This window comes from Emydura macquarii, unplaced genomic scaffold, assembly GCF_026122565.2.
Source record: "Emydura macquarii macquarii isolate MOO-44397 ecotype Brisbane River unplaced genomic scaffold, CSIRO-AGI_Emac_v2 contig_1483, whole genome shotgun sequence".
NCBI lineage: Eukaryota > Metazoa > Chordata > Testudines > Chelidae > Emydura > Emydura macquarii.
In genome coordinates, this window is record NW_027131620.1 from 879697 (window position 1) to 906749 (window position 27053).

The window sequence follows — 27053 nt, forward strand, 5'->3', positions numbered from 1 at the left end:
CTGCGTCTTGTAGCAGAGACAGCCCAGCCCTCGGACCGCTACTGCCCAGGGCAGGGCCTAGTACGGCACGTGAAGGGGCTGGACACACGCGATGGGTGGGGGAGAGCAAAGTGCCTGACTGCCCTGTCCCAGCCCCAGGCGACTGACAGGAGCAGGAGGGCGGCCCGGGCACATTCTCAGCCTGGGATTGTGCACATGTCTGCAGCTGGATGTGCCCGTCAATGGGACGTGCACCCGCCTTGCAAGACAAACAGCCGGTTTGCACGGTGCAGGCTGAGCTGGTGAGCACAGGTTTGGACACGGGCAATGTCTGTGGTGAGGCGGGGGTGCATGATCGGAGCCCAGGGGCACCAGGTGTTGGAGCCGGCCAGGTACCTGGCCCAAAGAGCTGGAGAAGATTGAGACACGACCAGCAGAGCTGTGGGGCCAGGCTGTTTTATTGGGGTCAGGGAGAGAAGGCAGAGGCTGGATGTGCTGCTCCAGGAGAGCCCTGGGCAGGGGGCTAGACAGCAGGACAGCTCCGTGCTGGGGCGGTGGGAGTCGTGTGCAGGGCGACGGGCATGTCAGAGAGACAATCTCCCTTTGCAGGTCTAGGCTGCATCTGCAAAGAGAAGATCAAGCAATGAGGAGGCAGGGAGGGGGCTGTGAGCAGGACTCCCCCCCGACTGGGTGCAGGGATGATGCTGACACTGAATCACCTTCTGGGCCCTGCCAGCCCCTGCTGGCCTGGAGGCTGTGTCCTGGGACCCCTGCGGCGGCAGAGCCCCCTTGCCCTGCTCAGAGCTGCGGCCCCCCAGCATAGGGAACCCGTAATGAAAGCCCTGCTGGAAGCTGTGTCCCAGGCTGAGCCCTGTGGCCGGCGGAGATCTCGGGAGGGCGGGGGTGTCTCACACTCTCAGCCCTGCTTCCAGCCACTGGAGAATTCCTCGTTCTCTGGCTCAGCCTCTGCTCTGCTGGCCCTGGAACTCCTCGGCGAGCGAATCCAACAGGCCGGCCCCGAGGGGCAGATGGCACTGAATACCCAGCGGGGGGCAAGGAGCAGATCTCCCTCCACGTCTGTCTGCCTGCCCAGCCCCGCGGTCTCCGAGCGTCCCACATAGCTGTGCAGTGAGAAGAGATCCCCCAGTCCCCGGGAAGACTGGCCATGGGCCCTGGGCGCTGAAGATGGGGCGTGGGGTTCCCTGCCAGCCCTACTCCACGCTGCCCCTCCCGCAGGAGCATGGACGGGATGCTGTGCTGCCTGTACCGTGGCCCCGGAGCTCGGACGGGGATGCTGTGCTATGGGCAGGGGTGCTGCGCTGTCTGTCCCGCGCCCCCGGAGCACAAGCAGGGACGCCGTGCTGTCTGTCCCGCGCCCCCGGAGCTCGTGCCCCAGGAACTGCTACGCTCACCTTTTGAAAAGTTGGGCGTGACACACGCCACTTTGCCGCAGCCGTTGGCGCAGCACTTCTGGACCCCTGGGCACTGCGAGTCCACTTTGCACTGGTTCCTGCACAGACCCAGCAAGGGGATTCCACCACTCACCTTCGGGCACGTGCCAGGCTTTGCTGAAAGGACGGAAGGAGACAGTGTGAGATTAATGTGCGGGTCCCTCTGCCCTGGGCTCAACAGAGCCACTCCCCGGAGGGGGACTGGGTGGGCTCGCTGCTCTGCAAGGAAAGTCTCCGCACCCGAGGGGCACCGCCTGGCTTCAGGGGCTCTGTGCGAAGGAGACGAGGGGCCTCCCTCACTGCTGCTCGTCTGTACGCAGCCCGGCCCCTGCGCAACGGTGCTCTCAGGAGCAGTCTGCACTGGAAATGCCGCAGCGGCACAGCTGCACCGTAGCGACAGCCCCGCTGTAGCGCTCCAGTGCCAGGCTGCCTGCCCCCACGACAAGGCTTGTCCTGGCGCTGTCGGTAAATCCCGCCTCCAGAGGCGGGAGAATTCTCCCGTCGACCCAGTGCCGTCCGCGCTGGGGCTAGGTCGGTAAAGCGGCTGCTTTCACACCCTGGAGAGGCAACGGGCCGGATTGCACCCGGAGCCCTGAGGGGGGTGGGCTGCTCCAGTCCCTGGGAGGCCCAGCAGCAGAGGGGGAGGCCAGTGGGGAGAGAAGTGAGGAGCAGGCGGGGAGTGGGGGTGGGGGTAGATCAGGCCAAATCCCGCACTGGGACCTCGGCCCCGGCCTGTGCAATAACAGCTCCTCAGAAGAGAGCCTCTTCCTGCCGGGAAATGGGCTGCGGCTGGGCCAGGCTCTGCTGGGCCAGGGCACTCCCAGGACAGCTGGGATTCAGGCTGAGCAGCAGCCCCCCCACACCGACTGCACCTTGCACTGCTGCCCCCGGGGACAGCCCAGGCTCAGAGCAGCTCCACCGGCCCCTTCAGCTGCTCTCAAGCCCGTCGGCTCCAGAGGCTCCCCAGCAGTGCCTGGGCACCCAGGGGAAATAGGGGCCCTCAGGGCGTCTGGCATGTCTCTGTGCCCGAGCCCAGGCCCTGCAGGGGTGGGGATGGGGCTTTACAAAGGGTCACACAAGGTACAGACAGAGCTGCGGGCTGCAAAAGGAAGTTCAGGTGCACAGAGGCTGTATGCGCTGGGTTTCCCCTCTACACGGGAAAGGAGCGCCTGTTCCCGCCTGCTGAGAGTCACCTCCATCTTAGAGGTTTTTAAGCTGCAGCTTGACAAAGCCCTGGCTGGGATGATTTAGTTGGGTTGGTCCTGCTTTCAGCAGGGGGTTGGACTAGACACCTCCTGAGGTTCTATGATTCTGTGTCCCTGCTGGGTCCCCTGGGCAGGACACCATGTCCCTCTGGGGATTCTTCCCAGGCAGAAGCTTTCCCCAATGCTGCATGTTCCCTTTCTCCCTCTGCCCTTGGCAATTCCTGGCCTTCCAGCACTGATTCTCTAGCCTTGCCATCTCTCTTCTCTCACCGGCTCCTGCAGTTGGCTCTGTAGCGGTTCTTGGGCTGTAGTTTATCAGCAACGCTCCTGCACTGTGTGTCCCCAGCCTGCAGACGGGACCGAGGCAGAGAGCAACGTGAAACGGCCTGCAACGTGCTGTGGCTTGGGGAGAAGGGACTATGCTGCCTGGAGCACAAACACGTCCCTGCTGGCTGGGCTCCCTTTGGCTGGGAGGAGGCTGCACAGTTTGCAGGGGTGCTTTGAAGGGGCAGAGAGTTGGAGGAACAAACATAAGCAGCTCCTGAATCTCCTTGGCCTGCTGTGGTTACTGAGAGGCAGAGGACAAGGGCTCCCTGCGTCCACCTGGCGCACGGGGCCGTGGGCTGCCTGCCGCAGCTTCCAGAGCAAGGTGCAACTGCCCTCAGAGCGTCCACCCTGGCATGCCGCACTCCCCTGATGTGAAGTCAGGCTGGGGTGTGGCAGGGCCTTCTTGGGGGTATCAGGCTAGGAGAGCGGCACTATCACTCCACTCACTTCAGTGGAGCCCTCCCGCCCTCTGCTTCCCCGGGGTGTAAGTGAGAGCAGAGCCAAGCCCGGGCTGCAGTCTGCTTCAGAGCCAAATCGGGCTCACAACCCAGCAAGCCTGGGCAAGCTTTGCTCAGAACTGACTGCGGATCCCTGGGGAAAGAAAGGGGCCAAGCGGCATGGGGTGGGGGCTTCTCTGCACAGGAGAACGCAAGCGGCCTTCAGACACTCAAAGGTGCCTTTACGCCTCAGCTGTGCCCCTGCCAGGGCCCCACCTAGGCAGAACATAAGAATGGCCACCCTGGGTCAGACCAGAACAGTGATCCGTCCCCTGGCCAGTCCCAGCCTCTGGCAGCCCAGGATTTAGGGAAACCCAGAGCGTGGGGCTGCATCCCTGGGCATCTTGGCTAACAGCCTGGACGGATCTGTCCTCCAGGAACTTAACTAGTGCTTCTTTGAACCCAGTTATACTTTTGCCCTTCACAACATCCCCTGGCAACGAGTTCCACAGGCTGACTGTGTGTTGGGTGCAGAAATACGTCCTTTTGTTTGTTTTAAACCTGCTGCCTGTTGATTTCCTTGGGTGACTCCTAGTTCTTGTGTTATGTGAAGGGGTAACAAACACTTCACTGTCTCCATGCCGTTCATGATTTTATAGACCTCTATCATATCCCCCTTAATCAGTTCTTTTCCAAGCTAAACAGTCCCAGTCTTTTTAATCTCGCACCGTACGGAAGCTGTTCCACACCCCCACTCATTTCTGTTGCCCTTCTCTGTACCTTTTCCAGTTCTATTGTATATATTTTTAGACGGGAGTGACCAGATCTGCATGCAGTATTCAAGGTGTGGGCATACCACGGCTTTCCATAGTAGCAATATAATGTTTACTGTCTTATCTATCCCTGTCTCAATAACTCCTAACATCTTTTTTCAGATAGGGAGACCACACCTGCGTGCAGTTTTATATGGCTTTTTATAGTGGCATTATGATACCTTCTGTTTTATTATCTATCCCTTTCACAATGGTTCCGAACGCTGTTAGCTTTTTTTTTTTATTTGGCTGCCACTGCACACTGAGTGGATGTTTTCAGAGAATTATCCATGATGACGCCAAGATTTTTTTCTTGAGTGGTAACAGCTAATTTAGACCCCATCATTTGTGTAGCTGGGATTATGTTTTCCAATGTGCATTGCCATTTTGTTGCCCAGTCACCCAGTTTGGTGAGATCCCATTGTAACTCCTCGCAGTCTGCCTTGGCCTTAACTATCTTGAGTAATTTTGTATTGCCTACAAACTTTGCCACCTCTCTGTTTACGCCTTTTTCTAGATGATTTATGAATATGTTGAACAGTCCTGGTCCCAGTACAGATCTTTGGGGGACCCCACTATTTACCTCTCTCCACTGTGAAAACTGATCATTTATTCCTACCCGTTGCTTCCTGTCTTTTAACCAGTTGCTGATCCAGGAGAGGGCCTTCCCTCTGATCCCAGGACAGCTCACTTTGCTTAAGAGCCTTTGGTGAGGGACCTTGTCAACGGCTTTCTGAAAGTCCAAGTAGACTGTATCCACTGGGTCACCCTGGTACACATGTTTGTTGACCTCCCCCCTCAAATAATTCTAACTGATTGGTGAAGCATGATTTCCCTTTACAAAACCCGTGTTGTCTCTTCCTCCAACACATTGTGTTCATCTATGGGGCCGATAATTCGGTTCTTTGCTAAAGTTTCAATCAATTTCCTAAAGTTAGGCTTACTGGCCTGTAATTGCCAGGATTCCCTCTGGAGCTTTTTTTAGAAATCAGCATCACGTTAGCGACCCTCCAGTCATCTGGTCCAAAGGCTGATTTAAGTGATAAGTTACACGCCACAGTCAGTAATTCTGCAATTTCACATTTGAGTTCCTTCAGAACACTTGTGAACACCAGCTGGTCCTGGTGACTTATTACTGTTGACTTTAGACATTGGTTCCAAAACCTCCAGCACTGACACCTCAGTCTGGGGCAGCTCCTCAGATGTGTCACCTACAAGGAATGGCTCAGGTGTGGGAATCTCCCTCACAGCCTCTGCAGCGCAGACCAATGCAAATAAGTCAGTTAGCTTCTCTGCAATGTCTGCCTTGTCTTCCCTGAGTGCTCCTTTAGCACCCTGATCGTCCAGCGGCCCCCCTGCTTGTTTGGCAGCTGCCTGCTTCTGACGTATTTCAAAACATTTTTGCTGTTGGTTTTTGAGTCTTTTCCTAGTTGCTCTTCAGATTCTTTTTTGCCCTGCCTGATTATCCTTACACTTGACTTGCCAGAGTTTCTGCTGCTTTCTGTTTTCCTCAGCCGGATTTGACTTCCCATTTTTAAAGGATGCCTTTGTGCCTCTAACTGTCTCTTTTACCCTGTTGTTTAGCCACGGTGGCATTTTTTGGGTCATCTTACTATTTTTTTTAAATTTGGGGGCATACATCTAGTCTACATTGAGTCTCTATTAGGGCGTTTTTAAAAGGTTTCCACGCAGCTTACAGACATTTCACTCTTGTGACTGCTCCTTTTAATTTTCTTTTAACTAGCCTCCTCATTTCTGTATCATTCCTCTGTCTGGAGTTAAATGCTGCTGTGCTGGGAGTTTTGTGTGGGAATCACACAGCCCCTACCTGCAGTCCAGCCTGGGAACTGTGCAGCGCCCGGCGCAGCCCCACCCGGGGCCCCAACCTGGGAATTGTGCAGCCCCCGGCGCAGCCCCTGCCCTGAGCCCCCAGCCTGGGAACTGTGCAGCGCCCGGCGCAGCCCCACCCGGGGCCCCAACCTGGGAATTGTGCAGCCCCCGGCGCAGCCCCCGCCCTGAGCCCCCAGCCTGGGAACTGTGCAGCACCCGCCACAGCCCCACCCACAGTCCCACCCTGGGAACTGTGCAGCGCCCGGCGCAGCCCCACCCGGGGCCCCAACCTGGGAATTGTGCAGCCCCCGCCCTGAGCCCCCAGCCTAGGAACTGTGCAGCACCCGGCACAGCCCCACCCACAGTCCCACCCTGGGAACTGTGCAGCGCCCGGCGCAGCCCCCACCCCTGAGCCCCCAACCTGGGAACTGGGCCCCCAGCACGGCCCCCACCAGAGGCCCCAATTCAGAAATAGTGCAGCGCCTGGCACAGTCCCACCCTGGGAACTGTGCAGCGCCCGGCACAGCCCCACCCTGGGAACTGTGCAGCGCCTGGCATGATGGGGGCCCTACCCCACCGGGGGCCTGCGGGCACTGCCACGGTACAGGTGCACGGAGGAGCTGAAACGCACGCAGCAATCCTTGCGTATCCAGGAGACTTTCCCTTGCTCCCTTCACCCGCTGCGCCACCTGCTACTTCAGCACGTGTCCTGGCAGCGCAGCAAAGCTGGGCGCTTGAGGAGGAGCCCGGTTCAAACGGCTCCCAGCCATTAAGATCCGGGTCACCAGCTCGCCTGAGTCAAAGGTGCTTCCTCCCGGCCCCGTGGGCAGGGCAGCGGCAGGGACGCAGCGGCTACGTGTGGCGTGCAGGAATGCTAAGAGGGAGCGTTACCGTTGGGGATCTGGCAGGACCATCCGCAGCCTGCCTGGCAGCACTTGAGGTTGTCCTCGCAGTCGCCGTCGGACTGGCACGCCTCCGTGCAGTTAGTCGCCTCCACCGCTGCGTCGGGGCACACGCCCTCTTTCTCTGAAACGGGAAAGGCCCACGGCGTCCCAGTGAGAGGGGCAGGCTCTGGGCCCGGAGGGATAGGGCCCATGGGCACCGGGCATGGCGAGAGGCCCTCGAACACCCAAAAGCTGAGGGTGTGGGGCCGGGTCCTGGCTCCATCCTGGCTCTCGAGGCCCAGGACCCCTCCCCTGCGTGGGCTCCCTCCAGCCCGAAGGGCTGTGTCCATAGGGAGGGGGCTGGCGTGGGGCTGCAATGGCCGCCTCGGCGGGGATGTGGGGTGGGGCTGGGCGTTCCTACTCACTTGTAACGTTCTGGCCAGACACCAGTGGCAGCTCGGCCCAGAGCGCCAGGAGCCCCACGAGGAGGACGAAGCTGCTGGACTTCATCACGGTGCTGTCGGGAGCTGGCTCAGAGTGTCCAGAGCTGACCCAGGCTGGGCTTTAAGCTTTCCCACAGGTGAGGCAGCAGCCGGGGAGGGAGGGGACTGGCTCCCAGGTGATTTATAGGCAACGCAACGCAACGGGAGAGTCGCGCTCCCTCTTGATTCCATTGCACAATCTGTGGGTATCAGGTATCTGCTCTGGCCCGGCTGCGAACCAGGAAGTCAGAGCGTGGAAGGGACCCAGCATCGTCTGTGCGTGCAGCGGGTGGCCCGACAGCTGTTGTTTCATCCTGCCCATCTCCGTCTGCTGCGGCTCCTGGACAGCCCCCCCGCTACCTCCGGTCCCCAGACACGCGGGGGCAAGGGCGATTCAAGAACTTGTTTCGTTGGAGCAGGTGGGGATTGCAGCTCCCCTGGGGGTTTTTCTATGCGTGGCACGTCTCAGGGGACGCTGCGTCCCGGTGAGGGGGAGAATCGCAGCCTGAACGTGCTCTGTGCATCCGAGCGCGTGGCTCCGAATAACTGCGCCCTCTCTGTGGCTTCCCCACAAACTGCAGCAGGTTGGACACCGAAACCCAAAGACACGTTTTCATGGAGTCCCAGAGTTTAAGGCCAACAGAGCCCTTAGGTCAGCGTTCTCAGCCTATTGACCATTGCGGGCCGCCTATGCAGCTGTACGTGGGCCGATCCACACCGTACATATACCCCTTAGGGTGTCCCATGGGCCGCAGCTGTGTGCTGACTGGGTGGCCAGTGGCCCATTGAGAACGGCTGCCTGGCCCCCCTGCACTGAACCCAGTCTCCTGTGTGTGACGAAAGCACCTTCCAGAAAGGCTCCCGCCTGCGGGTGAAGGAGAATCCGCGTTTGCTGGGGACTGTATCCGAGTGATGGATTGCCTGCTGCGCCGCTAACAATTGGTGCCGTGTCTCTCACTGGAATGTGTCCGCGTTTAGCTTCCAGCCATTGGTGCTCGTTCTGCCTTTTCCCACTAGATTAACGAGCCCTTTGACACTTGGTAGTTTCTCTCCACTGAGGAAAACGTTGAATCGTGTCAGGCCTAAAACTGATCCCTGAGCAACCCCACCAGAAACGCCCCTGCAATGACGATCCCCTGGGTTAGGCTGTGGCATGCCGACCTGCTACGTGTGTCTGGTCTGCAGAAATCACTCACTCACAACTCTACTGCAGCAGCCTCTGTGTGCTAGCAATGCTCCCGCCTCGTGTTTGGGAGGGGATAGGAAGGAGGAATCTTCCCTGCCGCTGAGACTGCAAAACCTGTAATAGCTAAAGGCCTGGAGCCAACGGCGCTACCATGATTTCAGGCAGGCGGATACCACGGTGATGGGCTCACCTACATACAATGATCCCCCCATGCCCAGGGTGCACTTCTGAGGGCTGAGGCTGCACAGGAGGTCTGAGAGCAGTTCCCGCTGTCCCCGGTCAGGGGAAGTGGAGCCGTCCATCTGAACCAAAGGCCCGTGAGCCCTGGGATGGGAGTAACAACTGCGCCCCTCCCTGGAGCCATCCAGTGGCAGAGCCCTTTCACGAGCAGTAATGAATTCGGCTTCTCAAGAGGTAAGGGAGGGTGTCGTTATGAAGCGTGGCAGGTGACTGTCTCCTTATCCCCAAGTCTCAGATGGGGAAACTGAGGCACAGCCAGAGACTGATTTGCTCCAGGCTACATTGGAGGCGGAAGCAGCATCTGCTGCAGGCGGACATGGACCCTGTGCTGACTCTCGACGCTCTGGGTCAGGGAGAGTTTGGCAGCTCTGTCCCTGTGCAAATTGCCAAGTAATTTAAAGTCAACAATGAGGTAAGGCGTGGAGCGGCTGTAAATCAATGGGGCTGTTTGCGCTCACACACCCTGCCCTCGCACTGCACTGGATGGTTGACGTAATAACAAAAGCCAGGGCAGACGCCCACACGCCTCGTGTCAGGCACCCGTGCGAGGAGAGGCTCTTTGCACATAACCTGCACCTGTGCCGTGACGCTGTCAGCGGTGGGAGGGGATGACAAAACTGCTCCTCACACGTCGCGGGCCCCCTGCCCAGGCCCTGGCTGCACGGCAGGGACGCCGTGGGTCGGACACTGGCTCTGGCGGTGGCCACATGCCCCCAGGTGATAGGGGGCAGGGCCTTTCTCTCAGCGTCGCCCCATCGGGGTCACGGCCCCCTCCCCATCCGGCCTGCGCAGGCTCTGGGCTGGGGGCGTCTCCCTGCGTCGGGCCCTGCCCAGGGTTCCCCTCGCTCCCCCCAGCCGCTTGCTCACCGCGCCGAGCTCCGGACGGCCCCGGCACCTGCCCCAGCCCCTGCCCCGTCTCAGTGCAACTCGGCTCCGCTCCCTGGGACGCTCCTTGGGCCTCTCTGGCTCTGCTGCTGTGGGTCTGCTCAGCTCAGCTCCTGGGCTTCTTCTCTGGCCTCCTGCACCCAGCTCCAGACGGCTCCAGCCCCAGCCCCAGCCCCACTCTGCTCAGCTCGTCTCCCTGGTGCGGCTACTCTGTCCTTAGCTCTGCCCAGCCAGTTCCAGCTCACACATGGAGGAGGGCCCCCCCTGTGCTCCTGGCACCCTCATTGGCCTGCCTGCCCTGTCAATCAGGCTGACCTGGTGCGTTGGACTGTCCGTCTCAGGGTCCAGATTTCTCCTCGACCCGCCCCCTTTCTTTTGGTCCTGCCAACCAAACCCCCAGTGAGGGCCAGCTGCCCCCTCCCACCCGTGTGCACAGCCGGCTGTCGAAGGTCACGCCGGGCACAGCGCTGGTGGCTGAGTGCAATGCACACACTGCACCTCTGACCCCAGACGTCAGTCCCCATGTGGCGTCTGGACCCCGGGCCGACACCTTACAGCAGCGAGGCCCTTACGCCAGGGCTTGGTCCACGGGGAACATGGATACCGGAGCACCTGGCCACCGCATCCTTATGGATGCACACGCGCTATGGCCTCGTGAGCCCTGCAGCCTCAGTTCCCCAGCAGTTTGCGTCTAGCTTTGGTTTCCACGGGCCAGGAGCTGCTGTCACTTATTAGCCTTGCTAGAGAGCTGCGTTGTGGAAACTGGTCTGATCTGGTTTCTCTAGGTTGCAGCAGACTCCGGTTCTGCTGGTGAAGCTGAAGCAAGTGACTGCTCTGAATAAACAAAGCTGGGTTTGTTCCTGTTCACCTCCAGGCATAGCAGCTCTTGGAGGGCTCTGCAGATCCCAGTGCAGGAGAAGATGGTGGTGTCTGTTTACACCAGAGGGACTGTCCATATGGACCTGAACGTCGCCCTGGGGCAGCTGGTGAGGCCTACGGTGACCTGGGACAATCCCACTGCCTTTCCCCAAGGTGGCAGGTTGGTTGTCAGTTCTTCAGGGCTGAGAACGACTTGTGTTCAATTTGTACAGCACCTAGCACCGGGGGGCCATGGTCCATGATGAGGGCTCCGAGGCGCTCCAGTATTACAAAGATCAAATAATACTAGGCATCCTGCTCGATGGCGCTTCCTCTTCCGCAGCAGCCAGGAAGCCCCGAGAAAGTCCATTGTCTGGTACCGTAGCTCATTACCTGCCCATCTGTCGCGGGCCTTGTGCGCTGCAGGAATTAACCAGTTACAAGTGCCAGCATCAAACCCCTCCCCATGGTGGGCCCCAGGCCTGCGAAATGGGCTTGGGGGGGGTTGACTTCAGCAGGTCAGAGAGCCCCGCACAGAGGGAGCCGACCCGCTAGCCCTAATCCGACTGCCCCTTGCAAAGGAGAGCGAGGAGAACCTGCAGGGCAGAGTCAGATAGCCCAGGGCCTCTTGGTTGAGGGCTTGGGAGCTCAACGATGACGGAGTCTCACCGTGTCTGCAAGAGGATCTAACTCAAGTGTCCTCTTCTTCTGCCTCATCCCGAGGGATGCATGCTGTGTGCCTAGGAAACGCCTCCAGCCATCCTAATAGCTGAGCTCCAAAGAGGGAGAAATGAGCCCCTCTGCTTCCCTTCCTTGGGTGTCGGGAGCCGTCAGCGTCCCAGCCACTCACCGGTGCCCACTGCATCGCATCCTTCCCCTCCGCCAGGGACCGGGGCCTTTCTTTTATCCGTTCGCCCGGAGGCATAGCTAGCGTCAGCTTTGCTGATTGTGTTCTCGCTCTTCTCTTCTCTTCTCTTCGGCTCAGAAGGGTCCAGCATGGAGGGTTTCCTTGGGATAGACTGCGAGGGAGGCAGTTAAGGAGACCCAGTGTTGTTGTTGTTTGTCTATTATTTAACGGTTGTTACCAGGAGGAGGGAGGTAAATTGTTCTCATTAACCTCTGAGGATAGAACAAGAAGCAATGGCCATAAGTTGCAGCCAGGGCAGTTCTGGTTGGACATTAGGAAAAACTTCCTAACTGTCTGGGTAGTCAACAAATTGCCTAGGGAGGTTGAGGAGGTTTTTAAGAGCTGGTTAGACAAACACCTGTCAGGGACAGTCAGCTAATGCTTGGTCCTGCCATAAATGCAGCCGACTGAACTAGATGACCTCATGAGGTCCCTTCCAGCCCGACGATTCTCTGATTCTCTGATTATCATAGCGCCTGGGAGCCCTAGTCCTGGCCTCTGACCCCAGTGTGTCAGGTGCTGTACAAACACACAACACCATGACAGTCGCTGCCCCAAAGAGCTAACCACCCAAGCATAAGCCAGGAGACAAGAAGTGGGTACAGGTGGACCAGTGGGGGAGCACAAGGAAACAATGAGACAGTAATAGGTCTGGGTGGACAGCCACGGTACCCGATGGGGCACATGTGCTGTACGTCAGCATCCACACTTCACAACGGGAGCAGCAGAGACATCGAGGAGGCCCTTACGCCGTGGGGACTTTGTCCCTGGGGGTAACGCCTTGTTGCTGCCGCAGAGAGGTTCCCCCCCTTCACCTCGCCGCACTCAAGCACCTTCAGGCCTGCGACGACTCATCCACATGGGCGAGTTCCTCCACGTTAGGGAGTCCGTGAGAGTGGCGTAAACTGCACAGGGACATGCAGCCTGGTGGCAGGGCTGCTGCTGTCACTGATGTACCCACAGCAAATCCATCTCCCCCTTCCCTTTACAGGCGTCCTCTCTCTTTCCCCTTGTCAGCGAAGTGTGCCGGCCTTGGCTGTTGGCTCATCCGTTACGGAGGGTCAGAAGAGTGTGTATCCGAGGAACCAGGCTGCTCACGGGGATAAGGACTGGGTCGGGGAGAGCTGAAACCGCACGGGGGGTACGGGAGTTTCCTGACTACCGCACAGTCAAGGGAGGCACCCCTGGTTAGGAGCTACAGGCCCAGGCTGCTGACACCCACTGCAGCCGAAGCAGAGGTACCGCAGGTGCAGGATCCTGTTAATGATCAGCTGCCCTTGGTGGTGCAGCGTGTCCCCCCCCCCCGACATTCATAACAAGCCTTCTGGGGGCCAGAAATGTGCTGCACAGCAGAAGGTAGCAGGTAAACCAAAGAGCGGCAGGCAGAGCCCCCACGTGCGGGGCCTGCCTGCTCTGGTGACAGGCAGCTGGACGGACGGACGGACGGCTGCACTCTCTCCAGTCGCCCTGGGACACTGGCGGAGAACTGACTGACCCAGAGACGCCAAAGGACATTTTAATCTGTGGCCCCACTTCTCCTGCCAGGCGAGGCTGACGTTTGTTCTCAGACTCTCCTTCCCAGCTGGGAGCCACGTTTCCCCCTCGCCCAGTCACTGAGCTCAGGGTTACACGGTGACCCCGGGGAGATTAACTGCTAAAATAACCTGTTCTGGCTGGAGCTGCCTCCAGCCAGCCAGAGCGCTCGAGGGGAATTAACTCGCTGGCATCCGCTCCGAGAAAGGAGCCTGGCCTCTGCTGGCTTCGGTCCAGAGACTCGGCAGTCATCCCGGGCGCTGGAAACAGTCTGCTCTGTGTTCCCAGCCGCGACAGCGCCCGAGATGCTCGCATTCCTCCGCAGGGGCGGCTCCGCAGGACGAAGTTGCTTCCTGGTCAGGATGTCGCCTCCTCCTCCCCGTTGTTTTGTAGCACAAGAACGGCCGGTGGGGGCGTCTTCCTCGGAAACCAGGGGGGGCCCAGCCAAATCCGGAGCTGCCAGCCTCGCTTCCCTGACCACTGCGCAGGCCGAGGCCCGCCCAGGCATCTCCGGAGAAGCTGGCTGGCAGCACCGGGGTGTCTGGGGACAGCCCAGCCCCAGGCCGCACTGCGCTGCAGGTGAGATGTTATCGACGGGCCCGCGCCAGCTGCATGCGCCCACCCGCTTCGGCCAGGGGCTCCCCCCACAGCAGGGCCCGTGTGGGTCGTCGTGACAACGCGGCGAGGGTTGTGTTGAGCAGATCTGGTGTTGTTCGGGCTCGGCAGGCCTGGACGCGGATGTGGCCCATTGCCATCCCTGGGCTGCACCCCTGCATGTAGGGGGATGGGGCCCTGGGGGCAAGCCTGGCTCCCTTGCGGGTAGCAGGGAGGTTAGCCAAGGGGAGACTCCCCCCAGTGCAGGGCGAGCAGTAAGTGATCCCAAGCTGTGGCCTTTGTAATTGCTGGGCTTCCCAGGGAGGCGACCCCAGGTGACCTCGCCCCTGTTTCAGGCTCTCTCCCCTTGTCACCTGCCTCCTGTGCCGGGCGGGGATGGGGGACGCCCTGGGGTTGTTTTATTTCTGCTTTTGCCCCCATCTCTGGCCATTTCCCTTCGATCTTCCAGCCGTGGAGACTCTGAGACGTGGGGGAGAAGGGAGGGCCCTGCCTGGAGCCAGAGACGCTTCTGGGGGTGGGCCTGGCTCGACCCTCCAGCGCTGAGTGACCCTAACCCCTGCCCCTGAGAGGAGGGGCATTTACTGCAGCTGCCTGGAGCTAGACCCAGCCCGCTCAGCCTGTCCTAGGCAATGAGGAGGGGCAGCCAGGGCAGAGGCTGGGACTCGGGACGGGAGGCTGCGTTCAGTGAAGTCTTGTCGCTGACGGGCAGGAGAGTTGCTTACAGTGCCGGAGTTTGTGCGCTGAGCTGCCCCGCATCAATGCAATGCTAGGGCGACACCCCCCCCCCGACTGGAACCCGCATTGCTGGTGACGTCCAGCACCGCCGGTCCCCCGGGCATCTCCAACATTCTCCAGCTGGGGGCGCCACCGCTTCCCCACGACCCGCTCCATGTTTGCTGCCCCTTTTCCCTAGGTTAGTCTCCAGCACCTGACCCCTTCCCCAGATGCTCCTGGGGACCCTGGCCCAGCCCCAAGCCCGTCCCTGTGCTGGGAGTGCCAGGCTCCGCGCCAGCAGCCCGAGGCAGATGGCAGTTACCTGACTTTCTCTGGTGAAGCAGCTCGTTGGACCTGAGCTGCAGCCCATGCAGTGATCTCTGCCCGGAGCCCCCGGCTGGCATGCCAGGGCGCCCCGGCTTAGCTGCAGCGGGGCGATGCCCCTGCCCTCAGGAGCAATGCACAAGGGTATAGCGCTGCCATAGCCCAGTCCCAGGCCGCCAACCCGCCCTTCGACACCAGCACAGCAGCTCTGACCTCCAGCGTGCAGGGCAGGGGGCCACCTCAGCCACCTCCTGGCCCCCAGCCTTCAGGGCAAGTCCCTGGCTTCTCTGCAAAGCGTGCAGGTCACCGGGGACTGGGCAGCCGCTGTCTGTGCACTCACCCTTTGGCCTGGGCTGTCCGGACACAGGCTGCAGCTCGGCCCAGAGGGTGAGCAGTCCCACCAGGAGGACGATAGTCCCTGGCTTCATGGTGCTGCCGGAGTGAGTGTCCAGCTCGGAACCCGGCCGGATTTATAGGCTCCCTGGGGTCGGCTGGAGGAAGGGCTGGCTGCCAGGGGACCTTCGGGCGCTGGCCATGCCCTGCCCCTGGCAGTGACGTTCCTCAGGCGTGTCATGAGCTGAGAAATCATTTACCGCGGCACTGTTCCAGCCGGACCAGGGTGTCTGCTGGCGGGAGGGTGTGGGTGGGGTGGGGGATGGGGGAGCCCCATCACCCATTCCCTGCAGTAAACAAACACATGCCCAGCTGCTGCCCAGGCGGGAGCCAGCCCCTGGGCGCTGGGAACGTTGGCTCCTCCCTGTCCCGGACAGCTTGTCCTTGTCCAGGTTAACAGGGGGCCCAGTGTGAGCCAGGCTAGTCAGGGAGCCTGGAGAGCTCGGCGGGCAGTGCCCTGGGTTTGCACGCCCCACACTACTGCTGCACTCTCTGTTTCTGGTCTATTGGCCTGAGTGGCCGGGGCAGTGTCTGTGACTGGCACGCGTGTTGCACGTGGGCAGTGAGGCCTCACCCCCGATTTGCATGCACCTTTACCACGAGTGCGCGTGCAGGCTGGGTGGGTGCAGACACACAGGCCCCTAGCCAGCCATTCGCCGGCACGACTCCGCCACTTTGTGCACGCTTAGTGTGCTTGCACATGCAGACAATGCCCGCACGTTTTTTGCACGGCCACACTTATGAAAATCTGGGCATCTGTGCGTACTTTCAGCCAGCTCCCGCTGCCACCAGGCACCGATCTGCGCAGCAGGGGTGCCAGCCCCCCGGGTATTTACAACCCCCCGGGTATGTACAGCCCCTGCATCGCACCAGCGAAGCAACAAAGGTGGGCAGAAATGAAGCCTGAACGTCCTGGAGATCTCCAGGGCCCCGGTGCTGGTGGTCTAGGCCACATATGTTCCTTCTGGAGAACCATCACTCGCTGTCCGAGGCCTTTGCTTCCTGCATTTCTCCCTTCGCGCCCTTGGCCAGGGTCTCTCTGATCCCCTCTGGAAACATGCTGTCCTGCCCGTAGGCGTTGACCAGCCCTGCCAGGCCTTTGAAGTGCCTGCCCACGCCTGGGGGTTTGTAATCAAGGAGCGAGTGCGTCTCCATCAAAGCGCCGTGCGCCCTGCTCCCCAGCGCGGCGACGCTCAGTCCCTGCGTACGGCAAAGGGCAAAGCGACACGCGGTGAGTTTCTGTGTCCCACGGATCCGGCTCATTTCTCCCAGCGCCGCAGAGACGCTCGGCTCAGCTTCGCGAAGGGCTTTGGGCTGGCACGGCTGCCCGTGTGCTGCACAGCTCAGGGGGCAGAGAACCTCCTCAGGGTGGGGAGCGCTTTGGAGCCTGCAGCCGACGGTTATTGCCATTGACTCCAGTGCGACCCTGATTTGTCCCCTCTGCATGAACTGTGTGTTGAGAACGGCCCCCCCTCTGGCTGCTCTCCTTGTCCCATGGCTGCCCGCAGCACAGCAAATATTCCTGAGCAAGGCTCCTTTCTATTGCCGGGGGGGAAGGGCCATTTTGAAATCAGTCCATCTGTCAGTCTGTCCACTTCGCGCCCTTCCCACTGTGCTCGGCCCCCATCCTGCAGTCACGAATGCACACGCTGCCCTGTGCGCGCGGGAGCAGCTCACCCCAGTGCCCCTGAGCGCCTTCCTCCTCGTGTACAGAGCCCTGGGAGACCTGTGCAGCCCCGGCATTTGTCATCCCTCCCTCCCCGTCACCCACAGGTCGATGGCGTGAGACCAGCCCCTGTGAGGATGGGGGAGGTGTGACATTTCAGGGCGACAGACGGGCTGTTGCCCGAGGTGCCTGTGTGCTGCAAGAGAGTGTCTCTGGCTCGCACCGCGCCATGGGCTTCCCTTGCAGTGCAAACCTGACCCAGGGCGGGCAGCCAGCAAACGGGCTTCTCACTAGAGCAAAGGGGCGGTTAAACTGACAGGAGAAGAACTGACCCAACCGAAGGGGCAGGGCGGTGCCCACAAACAGCCCCGGTGCGTCGCCTGTGACGGAGCTGGACGAGCCGGGGAGAAAGGCTGATGGCACATTCCTGCCCTGCCTCTGCACGGCTGTCGCCCAGGGAGCAGGGCGGGTGATGGGCTGGCCTGGTGCTGGAGCCGCCCGAGAGCGTGTGGGCAGCTGCCAGGCTGGCCGTGGAAATGGCTGTGAACCCGGAACACGGGAACTGCGGGGTGAACAGTGGCGATACCTCATCGAGCGCCAGCGCCTGAGCGACTCTCCGCCCGCGTCTCTAGCCCAGCCAGCCGGCCATCAAGAAGCAGGGTCGGGTCTCACACGCTGGGACAACTCCCGTCTGGGTCTCCGTGCGGCACTCCCGCGGGAAGCTCCCCGTAAGGCCCAGGCAGCCGGGGGCAGGGGAGCGAGGGCCGTCGGAGCCTTCCGGCCGATAACGGGGAGCATCAGAGATCGGGGTCGCTCCCCCTGGCAGCCAGGGCTCAGCCCACTGGAGACCTGGGCCGCAGCGGGCAGTGCTGCCAGGAGAAGCGGCCCGCCAGGATTTGGGTGCTAGGTGCAGAGGAGGGCGGGGCGGTACGAGGGCCGTCAGGGAGCTCAGCCGGGCAGGGCACAAATGCCTTCTGCACAGAGGGATAGAGATGATTGGGGAAGGGGGAGAGCTGGTTGCCCAGGTCTGAAATCTGAGCTCCAGGGCCTGGGAGGCAGGGAGGCTGCACGGGCCATGAGGGCGCCCTGCCCGGCAGAGCGGTGGATGCTCAAGGCCGTGTGTGGCAAGGCCCGGAGCAGGGGGGCTGGGAGAGGAGACGAGGACGTCCCGCCCAGCACGGTGCTGAGTGGCAGCTGCGGTGGGCACTGAGATCACCAGGGAGATGTGGGGGGGTCTCTGGATTGCAGGGGGCTGGCGCTGTCACCATGGGCCGTGGGTTCACTGGTGCCGCAGCAGCGGCTCAGAGCGGGATGGCGCGCCGCGCGGTGTCTGCAGAGGGCAGAGCTGGCTGCGCGGTGTGGGGAGAGGGGCCCCTCCTCATTCGACAGGGAGGTTCGTGGAGGGGCAGGCAGTGTGATGGGGGCACTTGTGGTGCTGCCTTTCCATTTGTTACCGCTGGGGGGGCTGGCTCAGCAGCACCCGGGGAGCAGGTGGCTGTGCTGTGGGGGGAGCATGCCAATGCCCCTTGCAGCGTGAAGGGCGGATGCTGGTACCGAGGGGCGGGGCGGGGCTGGCCACGGGCCCCTGGAGCCAGAGGTAGCGGAGCAGCCCGGTGCTGTGCCAGGCAGTGACTCGTTGTGTTCCAGGCACGGCACAGCCTGTGAGGAGCATCGCTGCCCCCGCACTGAGATAGCGACTGCTGGCCGAGCACAGGCCTGGTTAATTACACGCGTCCCCTGTGCAAAGCTCTCTACAAGCACTGACGCGGAGAGGCGGAGCCGTCGCTGGACGATGGCACCTGCCACGTTCAGAGCGCTGGGCAATGTTCTCCAGGGGGAAACTGAGGCTCCCCCCCAGGCCCCATTGTGAATCAGAGCAGAGCGGGGAGAAGAACCCAGGACGCCCGGCCCCTGCTCTGAGGACACGACCAGGCCATTAAGTGGGCTCCCAACTCCCCTCCAAGCCAGCTGAGTGGAAGCGAAACGCAAACATCTTAATAACCCTCCCCTCCGCCATGTAGGACCCCAACGCTGCGCCTGCCTCAGCACACGGCCCGGGTGGCTCATTAGGCACCAGTAAAAGAGGGTCACAAGCACTTATGGGCTCAAATCCCAGCGTTCTGGGGCTGGCGCCTGGCCCATCCGTGCGTCAGTGGCGCAGGGGTCACAGAGCTATCCCCGCGGGGCAGCTGCAGATCCCCCGGTGTAGCCAGCTCGACACCCCCATCGCTAGCTGCCCCAGGCGGGAGGGATGTCGGGTCACGCTGCAGCTCTGGCTGTCCCACAAAGGCTGCTCTGCCGTATGCTGGGGCTGGCTGCCCCCGCTGCCCGCTAGGGAGTACACAGGGGCATCCTTGCCCCCTCCCAAATCCTGCTGAGCCGAGGGTAGTGTGGCCAGGCCGGAGGCTCAGGGCTCAACACTCTCGCACGCTGTCACGGGGGGGGTGCACCCGAAACGTGGCTAATATCCTGCATCATGGCCTCTCATTCGGCAAGTTCCTGGGGGTGTCTGCTGCTCCCCTTCCGCAGCCCCAGCCCTGTATTGATCAGCCGGAGGAGAAGCTCCACTGGGAAGTGCAGAGGCACCGGGACGTCTCCGGCCTTCCCGGGGCATTCGTTGTCCTTGATGCTACAGGAAATGTCCAGAGGGCAGCTGCTGCCCTGGAGGGCGGATTCCTCCAGGAGGGTCCAGAGCTAGGGGTGGGAACGATACAGCGCGGCTAGGGCAGGAACATGAGCATGGAGAGAGGAGCTGGGGATTGCAGAGGGAGCTCCCAGGAACTGCACCTTGGCCTGCCTGATGCACCCCAGGCCGTCCAGCCCTGGCCCCCCCATACCGCACAGCTCTGTGGTAATCCTCAGTCCCTGCCCCCTGCTAGCTGAGCCCTGAGCTCTCTGGAGTCGCCACTAAGACGCTGACGCTGTGGGTAAGGTAGGAGGACAATAAGTCACCAGGGCCAGCTGGGATTCACCCAAGGGTTCGGAAGGAACTCAGATGTGAACTTGCAGGACTACTGACTGTGGTGTGTAACCTGCTGCTGAAATCAGCCTCTGTAACAGAGACTCAAAGGCAGCTAATGCGACACCAATTTTGTGAAAAGGCTCCAGAGGCGATCCTGGCAATTACAGACCCATAAATCTAACTTCAATGCCAGGCAAATTGCTTGAAACGATGGTAAAGCAGAGAATGATCAGACACAGAGTGAACACGGTTTGTTGGGGAAGAGTCAACATGGCTTTTGTAAAGGGAAATCACGCCTCACCAAGCTACTAGAATTCTTTGAGCGGGTCAGCAAGCATGTGGCCAAGGGTGATCCAGTGGATACAGTGTACTTAGATTTTCAGAAAGCCTTTGACACGGTCCTTCCCCACAGGCTCATAAGTGGTCATGTCATGGTATAAGAGGGAAGGTCCTCATGGATCAGTAACTGGTTAAAAGACAGGAAACAAAGCATAGGAATAAATGGTCAGTTTTCAGACAAGAGAGATCTAAAGCAGGGTCCCCCAGGGCTCTGTACTGGGACCAGCGCTGTTCAACATATGCATAAATGATCTGGACAAAGGGGAGACTGTGAGTTGGCAAAATGTGCAGTTGATACAAAACTACTCAAGATAGTGAAGTCCAAAGCAGACTGGGAAGAGTTACAAAGAGCTCTCACAAAACTGGACGACTGGGCAACAAAATGGAAGATGCAATTCAGTGTTGATAAATGCAAAGTAATGCACATTGGAAAACATAATCCCAGCTACACATATAAAATGATGGGGTCTAAGTTAGCTGTTAGCACTCAAGAAAGAGATCTTGGAGTCACTGTGGATAGTTCTCTGAAAACATCCACTCAATGTGCAGCGGCAGTCAGAAAAGCTACCAGAATGTTGGGAATCATTAGGAAAGGGATAGATAATAAAACAGAAAATATCACATTGCCACTTTATAAATCCATGGTACGCCCACATCTTGAATACTACATGCAGATCTGGTCGCCTCATCACAAAAAAGCTATACTGGAAATGGAAAAGTTACAGAAAAGGGCAACTAAGATGATTAGGGGGATGGAACAACTTCCATATGAGGTGAGATTAAAAAGACTGGGACTTTTCAGCTTGGAAAAGAGCTGACCGAAGGGGGATATGATAGAGTTCTATAAAAATCTTGTCTGTTGTGGAGAAAGTGAATAAGGAAGTGTTATTTACTCTTTCTCATAACACAAGAACACAACAACACCCAATGAAGTTAATAGGCAGCAAACAAAAGGAAGTGATTATTCCCCTCTATTCGGCATTGGTGAGGCCGCATTTGGAGTATTGTGTCCAGTTTTGGGCCCCCCACTACAAAAAGGATGTGGAGAAGTTAGAGAGAGTCCAGCAGAGGGCAACAAAAATGATGAGGGGTCTGGAGCACAAGACTTATGAGGCGAGGCTGAGGGAACTAGGCTTGTTTAGTCTGCAGAAGAGAAGAATGAGGGGGGATTTGATAGCAGCCTTCAACTACCTGAAAGGCGGTTCCAGGGAGGATGGAGCTAGGCTGTTCTCAGTGGTGGCAGATGACAGAACAAGGAGCAACGGTCTCAAATTGCAGGGGGGGAGGTCTAGGTTGGACATTAGGAAAACGTTTTCCCCTAGGAGGGTGGTGAAGCACTGGAATGGGTTACCTAGGGAGGTGGTGGAATCTCCATCCTTAGAGGTTTTTAAGGTGCGGCTTGACAAAACCCTGGCTGGGATTATTTAGCTGAGGTTAGTCCTCCTTTGAGCAGGGGGTTGGACTAGATGACCTCCTGAGATCCCTTCCAATTCTATGATTCTATGATTCTATAAGTATTTCTTCACCCAATGCACAGTTGACTTGTGGAACTCCTTGCCAGAGGATGTTCAAAAAAAGGACTAGCTAAGTTCTTAGCGGATAGGTCCATCTACGGCTATTAGCCAGGATGGTCAGGATAGCCATGCTCTGGGTGTCCCCAGCTTCTGTTTGCCAGAAGCCAGGAGTGGATGACAGGGAATGGATCTCTCATTCCCTCTGAAGCATCTTGTGCCAGCCATTGTCAGCAAACAGGACACTGGGCTAGCTGGACTGTTGGTCTGACTCAGTGTGGGCGTTCTTATGTTCTCCTGCAGGCTGCCAGGGTTTCTGGAGCCTGGGGGGATTTGACTTGGTCTGGCATTGCCAGGACACTGGGATCTGCTGCTTCGTCTAGCCTGGTTTCTTCAGACCAAGTGCTGAGCTCTACTTATCAGCCCCCACTGCGCCAAACAAGAGGGAAGATCCTTCTCTGCCAGGCAGAGACCCTGGCAGCCCCCTGGCCTGGTGCTGGGATGGCCGTGGCAGCATCTGTAGCTGCTAAACATTTGCTGAAGCCCCGAATTGCCTCTGTGGTGGGGCTGTGTCCAGAGCCTGGGAGCAGGTCTGAGGCTGCTGGCCTGGATGTCTCTGGCTGTGGGAGGGGTAGACAGACTGGTCCCTCCAGGACACTGGTGAATGAGCCTGTACCTATCCCTGAAGGGAATCCTCTGGGGGACATGCCCTGATGCTGATACCCTGCCACCACGCACTTGCCCGTTCCTTGCTGCAGCCCTCCACATTCCCTCCTGCCATGCGCTTGCCCTTCCAGTGCCACAGAGCTGCCTCCACCTCCCCTCCTCTCACAGGTTTGCTGTTGGTGTTATTTTTCCTAGATGCATTAGCTGCATTTCTCCAGGTTCCCTGCTTCACTTCTGCTCTCCTTGCTGGGGCTTGCGCTGCCTCCCCATTTCGTACTGATGTGATGAAGTGGGAATTTTTCATCATGTTGTGTATGAAGATGGTGTGTGCCTCGGTTTCCCCTCTGTGCTGCATGGTTAACTAGGTGGGGGACAAAGGCTGCGTGCTCTTTGCAGAGACCCAGAGATACAGGCGTGACAAAGCGCTCTGGGCTGGCCCAGCTGGACTACGCTGTAACTGTTTTCTGTGTTAACGTAGGACTTTCTACGCTGGGTTGCAGACATCTAATAAACCTCCTGTTTGTCAGCGCTGGCCGGGAGTCGCTCCAGGGTACGTTGGGGTGCATTGCTCCCTGTGGGTGTGTCAGGCTCCCCCAGATGTCCAACTCAGACGCACTCGCTGGGGGGCGCGCACAGCGTGACACACGGGTGCTGACAGCTCCGAGGGTCGGAACCAGGAGGCGGTGAAGCCAAGGGGCTGACCCCAGTGAGAGAGGGTGACCCTACGGGGGTGGTGACACGCTGCAGGGGTCCTCCCAGGGACGGTTCCAGAGCCGCGTGAGAGCACCAGACCTGTGGATCCGTGACAATCAGCTGTCAGTTTCCTGCGCTGGCTACCCCCATCAGTGTCCCCGGCCAGCCTTGACTGACCCTCCAGGTCCCTGGTGAGGAGACGCTGTCGCGTGCTGCACGGATGGCCGGCTGGGCGGACGCACATTGGCCTGGAGGGCTCGGTCTTCAGAACCCAGCGCTACTGCTCGTGGTTTGCGTAACTACCAGCCGCTTGCAGGGTTTCTCTTTGTGGGGCACCTGGCACCATGGTGCTGGGTGGCTGTGACGGGCACATCAGCCGGTCCCGGGCTGGAGGGTGAACTGGCAGCCAGAGGCTCAGGTGCCCCTCCCTGGTGCAGCGGCAGGCCTGGGGGCAGGATTTAAAATGGGACGGGTGGGCGGAGGAAGGGGCGTAGAGCAGACAAGCGTCTCCAGGGTGAGCTGGAAGTCCGCCTGGAGATGGGGCCTGTGAGAGCTGGATCCTGCCTGAGCCCCTGAGTGAGGGGAGGAGCACGCCAGCCCCTGGGCTGTGGGGCTGACGGAGGCCCAGAAGCCTGTGGCTAAGCAGCAGGGGGTCTACAGCAGCACGTCAGCGCTGGCCCGGCCGGGGGCTCAGGACGGGACGGTCCTGGGCACTGCCGCGGCGCGGGGCACCCGCACTGGCCATGAGCTGCGGCTGATAAAGCAGAGGCAGGTTAATGCATCACACGTTTATTAGGAGAGAAAAGGGTCTTTGCCAAACGCAGGGGCCGGAGCCGAGCTGCCCAGGGAGGAATTCACGCCAAGGCTGCAGCAACTGCCCCTCATTCCCTGGGGTGGGGGCCCCAAATTCAGGACACAGAGCAGTCCCTCAGCAGAGCGCCCAACGGGGATTAATGGAGGGCAGGGGAAGCGCAAGCTCCAAGAAGGGGAGGGCGACTGGGGCGCGGAGTCCTGTCCACAGGCTGATCCATAGCAGACGGGCCGGGCCCTGAGTCTGGAGAACTGGAGTCGGGCAGGCTGTGAAGGCAGGGCCGGCAGACCCCAGGCCCCAGCTCTCTCAGGCAGCCTAGGCCTGGGGAGAAGGTCGAAACGTAGACGCTGGCAAGGGAGAGGGGACACGAGTTAGAGGCGAATGAGCCTGGGCTCTGAGTTCTGTATGACGGCTCCGGTCCCCACGCTGTGCCCTGCTCTGCTCCGGACCCCGCATGGTGGCTGGCCACCCTCCAGGACTGCGTTCAGAGACCCGACCAGTGCGTGTGCAGGGGCTTCCCCCGGGAATTTGCTGCCCTGTGAGATTAGCTGAACTGCCGGTCTCCCAAGAAACCCAAACCACGTGTGTTCAGCCCAGAGTGCAGAGGAGACAAATATCAATCAGCTGCACCACGGAGAGGCCGTGTTCGCCCAGCTTTCACCCCAAACGGAAAGCTGCACATCTGGCTGCCCTGTGAATCAAGCTCTCGCTACATGAGGCTCATGTCTCTTGTCCTACTGTGAGCCCCAAATACTGTGAAACACTTGTATACACTCAAAGAACGCCTGGCATAGAGCCCCAGCCCTAGACGACTGTAATGAATTGTGTTTGTTCTCTTGTGCACGATTAGTGTTCTCGACAAGCCAGAGGCCCCGTGTAGCACGAAGAGGAAGGCTGACAGATATAATCACCTCGCCAGGGTGCGACTTATTTGAATTATTGAAAGAAATTGCTTAAAAGGGTGGAAATTCCAGTGCCTAACAGGGGCTAATTCTGAAATACAATCCTGGAGACGAATCGGCGGTACAAAGCCTGGGATAAGAACAGGGCTGAAGGTATCTGTGATACGCCAAAGCCATCTAGTGGGTGTGGATGAAAGAGGCAGAGGAATGCAGAGAGCTGAAATCTGAGCATTCGGGTGGCAAGGGAGCCCCCCACCCCCAGAGTCAGGGTGTGTTACACTGAGGTCACCATGTGGGCTCGTGAAGTAGCTGCAGAATGCCCAGTGTGACGGCCAGACGCCTGGCCTCGCAGCGGCTGTGTGGAAGGACTCTGCCTCGCCCCGGGTTAAGGGAATGAGACACGGCGAGGTTTCATTGCAAAGACTGGGGTTCCCTTCTAGGCTGCGATCATTGCACTCACTGTGGGTTTTCTTGCAAAGCCTGGGCGACACTAAACAGTGAGGTCGCCCCACCTGTCACTGGGGAGTGAACAATCCGCCCCTGAGCAGCGTCGTTATGCTGACCTCAACCCTGGTGTAGACAGCGCTGGGTCACTGGAAGAATTCTTCTCTCGCCCCAGCTACCGCCTCTCAGGGCGCTGGATTCCCTCCACTGCCGGGAGAGCCCCTCCCGTCAGCGTGGGGAGTGTCCACACTGCAGCACGAAAGTGGGGCAGCTTTGTCGCTGCGGCATTTCAGGTGTAGACCAGCCCTAAAGCCACGCTCCTGCAAACCGGCCTAAGAGAGACTTGAACCATAACTGCAAACAATTGCTTTTGATAGTCCAACCTTGTCCCTGTTGGACCCCTTCATTCCAACAGCAGGGACCACGCTCTTAAAAGGGCCTTAAAGTCCTTGGAGGAAGAGTGGCTGGGCGAGAAATGTGCCCGACACAAACGAAGTGACAGCCGTCAGTCGCTGGGCTGAGAAATCCCAGTGCTTTGCTCCTCGTGTAACGGGCCAGTCTCTGCGCTAGGCTCTGCCAAGTGCTCGCACGTCTGTGTCTGTGTCCAGGCCTGGCCTAGGATCCTACTTTGTGCCTGCGCTGGCCGGGTGAGCTGTGGATGGCACCTGCTGCAGGCTGGGGGCAGTAATGCACCGCAGGTTGGTTAAGAGCAACCCAGCGTCCTGGTCTGAGCAATCCTGTTCAAGTTAACAGGTGACCTGAAGAGAACCTGGCGCTGAATGCGGGAGCCAAGGCTCCCTGGCCTTACTATAAAGGGGATCTCCTGCTAGGCCGGGCGAATAGCGGCTGTCACGCATCCTGCCGGCAAAGCTAGCGCATTAGATTTGTGCTTTACAATCTAACCGGGACCTTGGCACACTCAGAACGTTCCCCCTTCCTCGCTTGTCACTGGAGGTGCTGAGTGAAGGGCTCCCCGTGCACCGTGGCCGGCTTCTCACCCCTGCTCTGGGCCGATGCTCGTTGGAGAAGCTCTGAATTCCAAGGTCACCGCGTCGCTTGGCAGCGCCAGCGAGAGCAGCTGCTGGGGGACTCAGAGCGGGGGACAGTGGAGCCCTGCCTGTCTGCCATCGACGGTCCAGCCTGTGACGCCCACTGCTGGCCCCGGCCAGGGGAGAGGAACCCACTTCTGCCGTCAGCTGGGACGCTGAGCCCCGGGCAAGCTGGCGTCATGCAGGACGGACCTGTGGTTCCTCGCTGAGCATGCCCGACTCCTCCCACCTGTCCATCAGCCCGCTGGGTGGACGTGTGGGGTCCTGGGATTGGGACATCCCCAGTGTCCGAGCCTGGGGCAGGCTCCAAGCACAGCGATTCCAACATGGACGGACCTGGATTTAAACTTACCTCTCCTTACTCTTCTGCAGACGTGGCCACACCCGTTACCGCAGCACTTGTGCCCCCAGGGGCACTCCTCATCAGACCTGCACAATTCCACACAAGCGCCGACGCCGGTGGGCCTTGGACAGAAGCCGGGTCTCACTGGAACACAGAACAATCTCCTGGCAGTGACACCCCTTGTCTGTAACTTGGTGACCCCAGACCACTCCATGTGAGAGCCAGTGTGTGCTCCGGAGGGAAACGGGCCAGACTAGGGATGACGAGACACCCCGGCCCCTGCTCACCACAGGGGAGAGGCACCGGGAAAGAAACAACCACATCCAGTCTGAGCAGAGACTCTGAGCCCTGGGCCTGGGCAGCAGCAGGATCATCCAGGGCCGGTTAATGGGGCTGGAGTCCTGGCCCTTCACTGGGTGACCCCGATTCCTCCTCCCTGCTCGGATCGGGGCCCATCCCCCCAAGATGCGGTGAGTGCCCGAGGGCAGGGCAGGGCTCGGCTCAGCACTGATTCTGACGTGAACCCAGGTCTAAACTCACCTGGGGTTATTGCTGTCATGCAGTTGTGGCCACACCCGTTACTGCAGCACTTCTGCCCCCGGGGG

At 59.7% G+C, this 27053-nt stretch overlaps 1 protein-coding gene across 1 annotated transcript; it reads right to left on the bottom strand.

The window, feature by feature from the left end:
* Positions 1–400: 400 nt before the first annotated feature.
* LOC137156931 (WAP four-disulfide core domain protein 2-like) lies at positions 401–7585 on the bottom strand. The gene is made up of 4 exons (XM_067553940.1): positions 7351–7585; positions 6933–7067; positions 1392–1547; positions 401–601 (listed from the first exon to the last, which is right to left on the bottom strand). The coding sequence occupies exons 1-4, from the start codon at positions 7433–7435 to the stop codon at positions 591–593; spliced, it is 387 nt and encodes a 128-aa protein (XP_067410041.1). The 5' UTR covers positions 7436–7585; the 3' UTR covers positions 401–590.
* Between the last annotated feature and the right edge of the window lie 19468 nt (positions 7586–27053).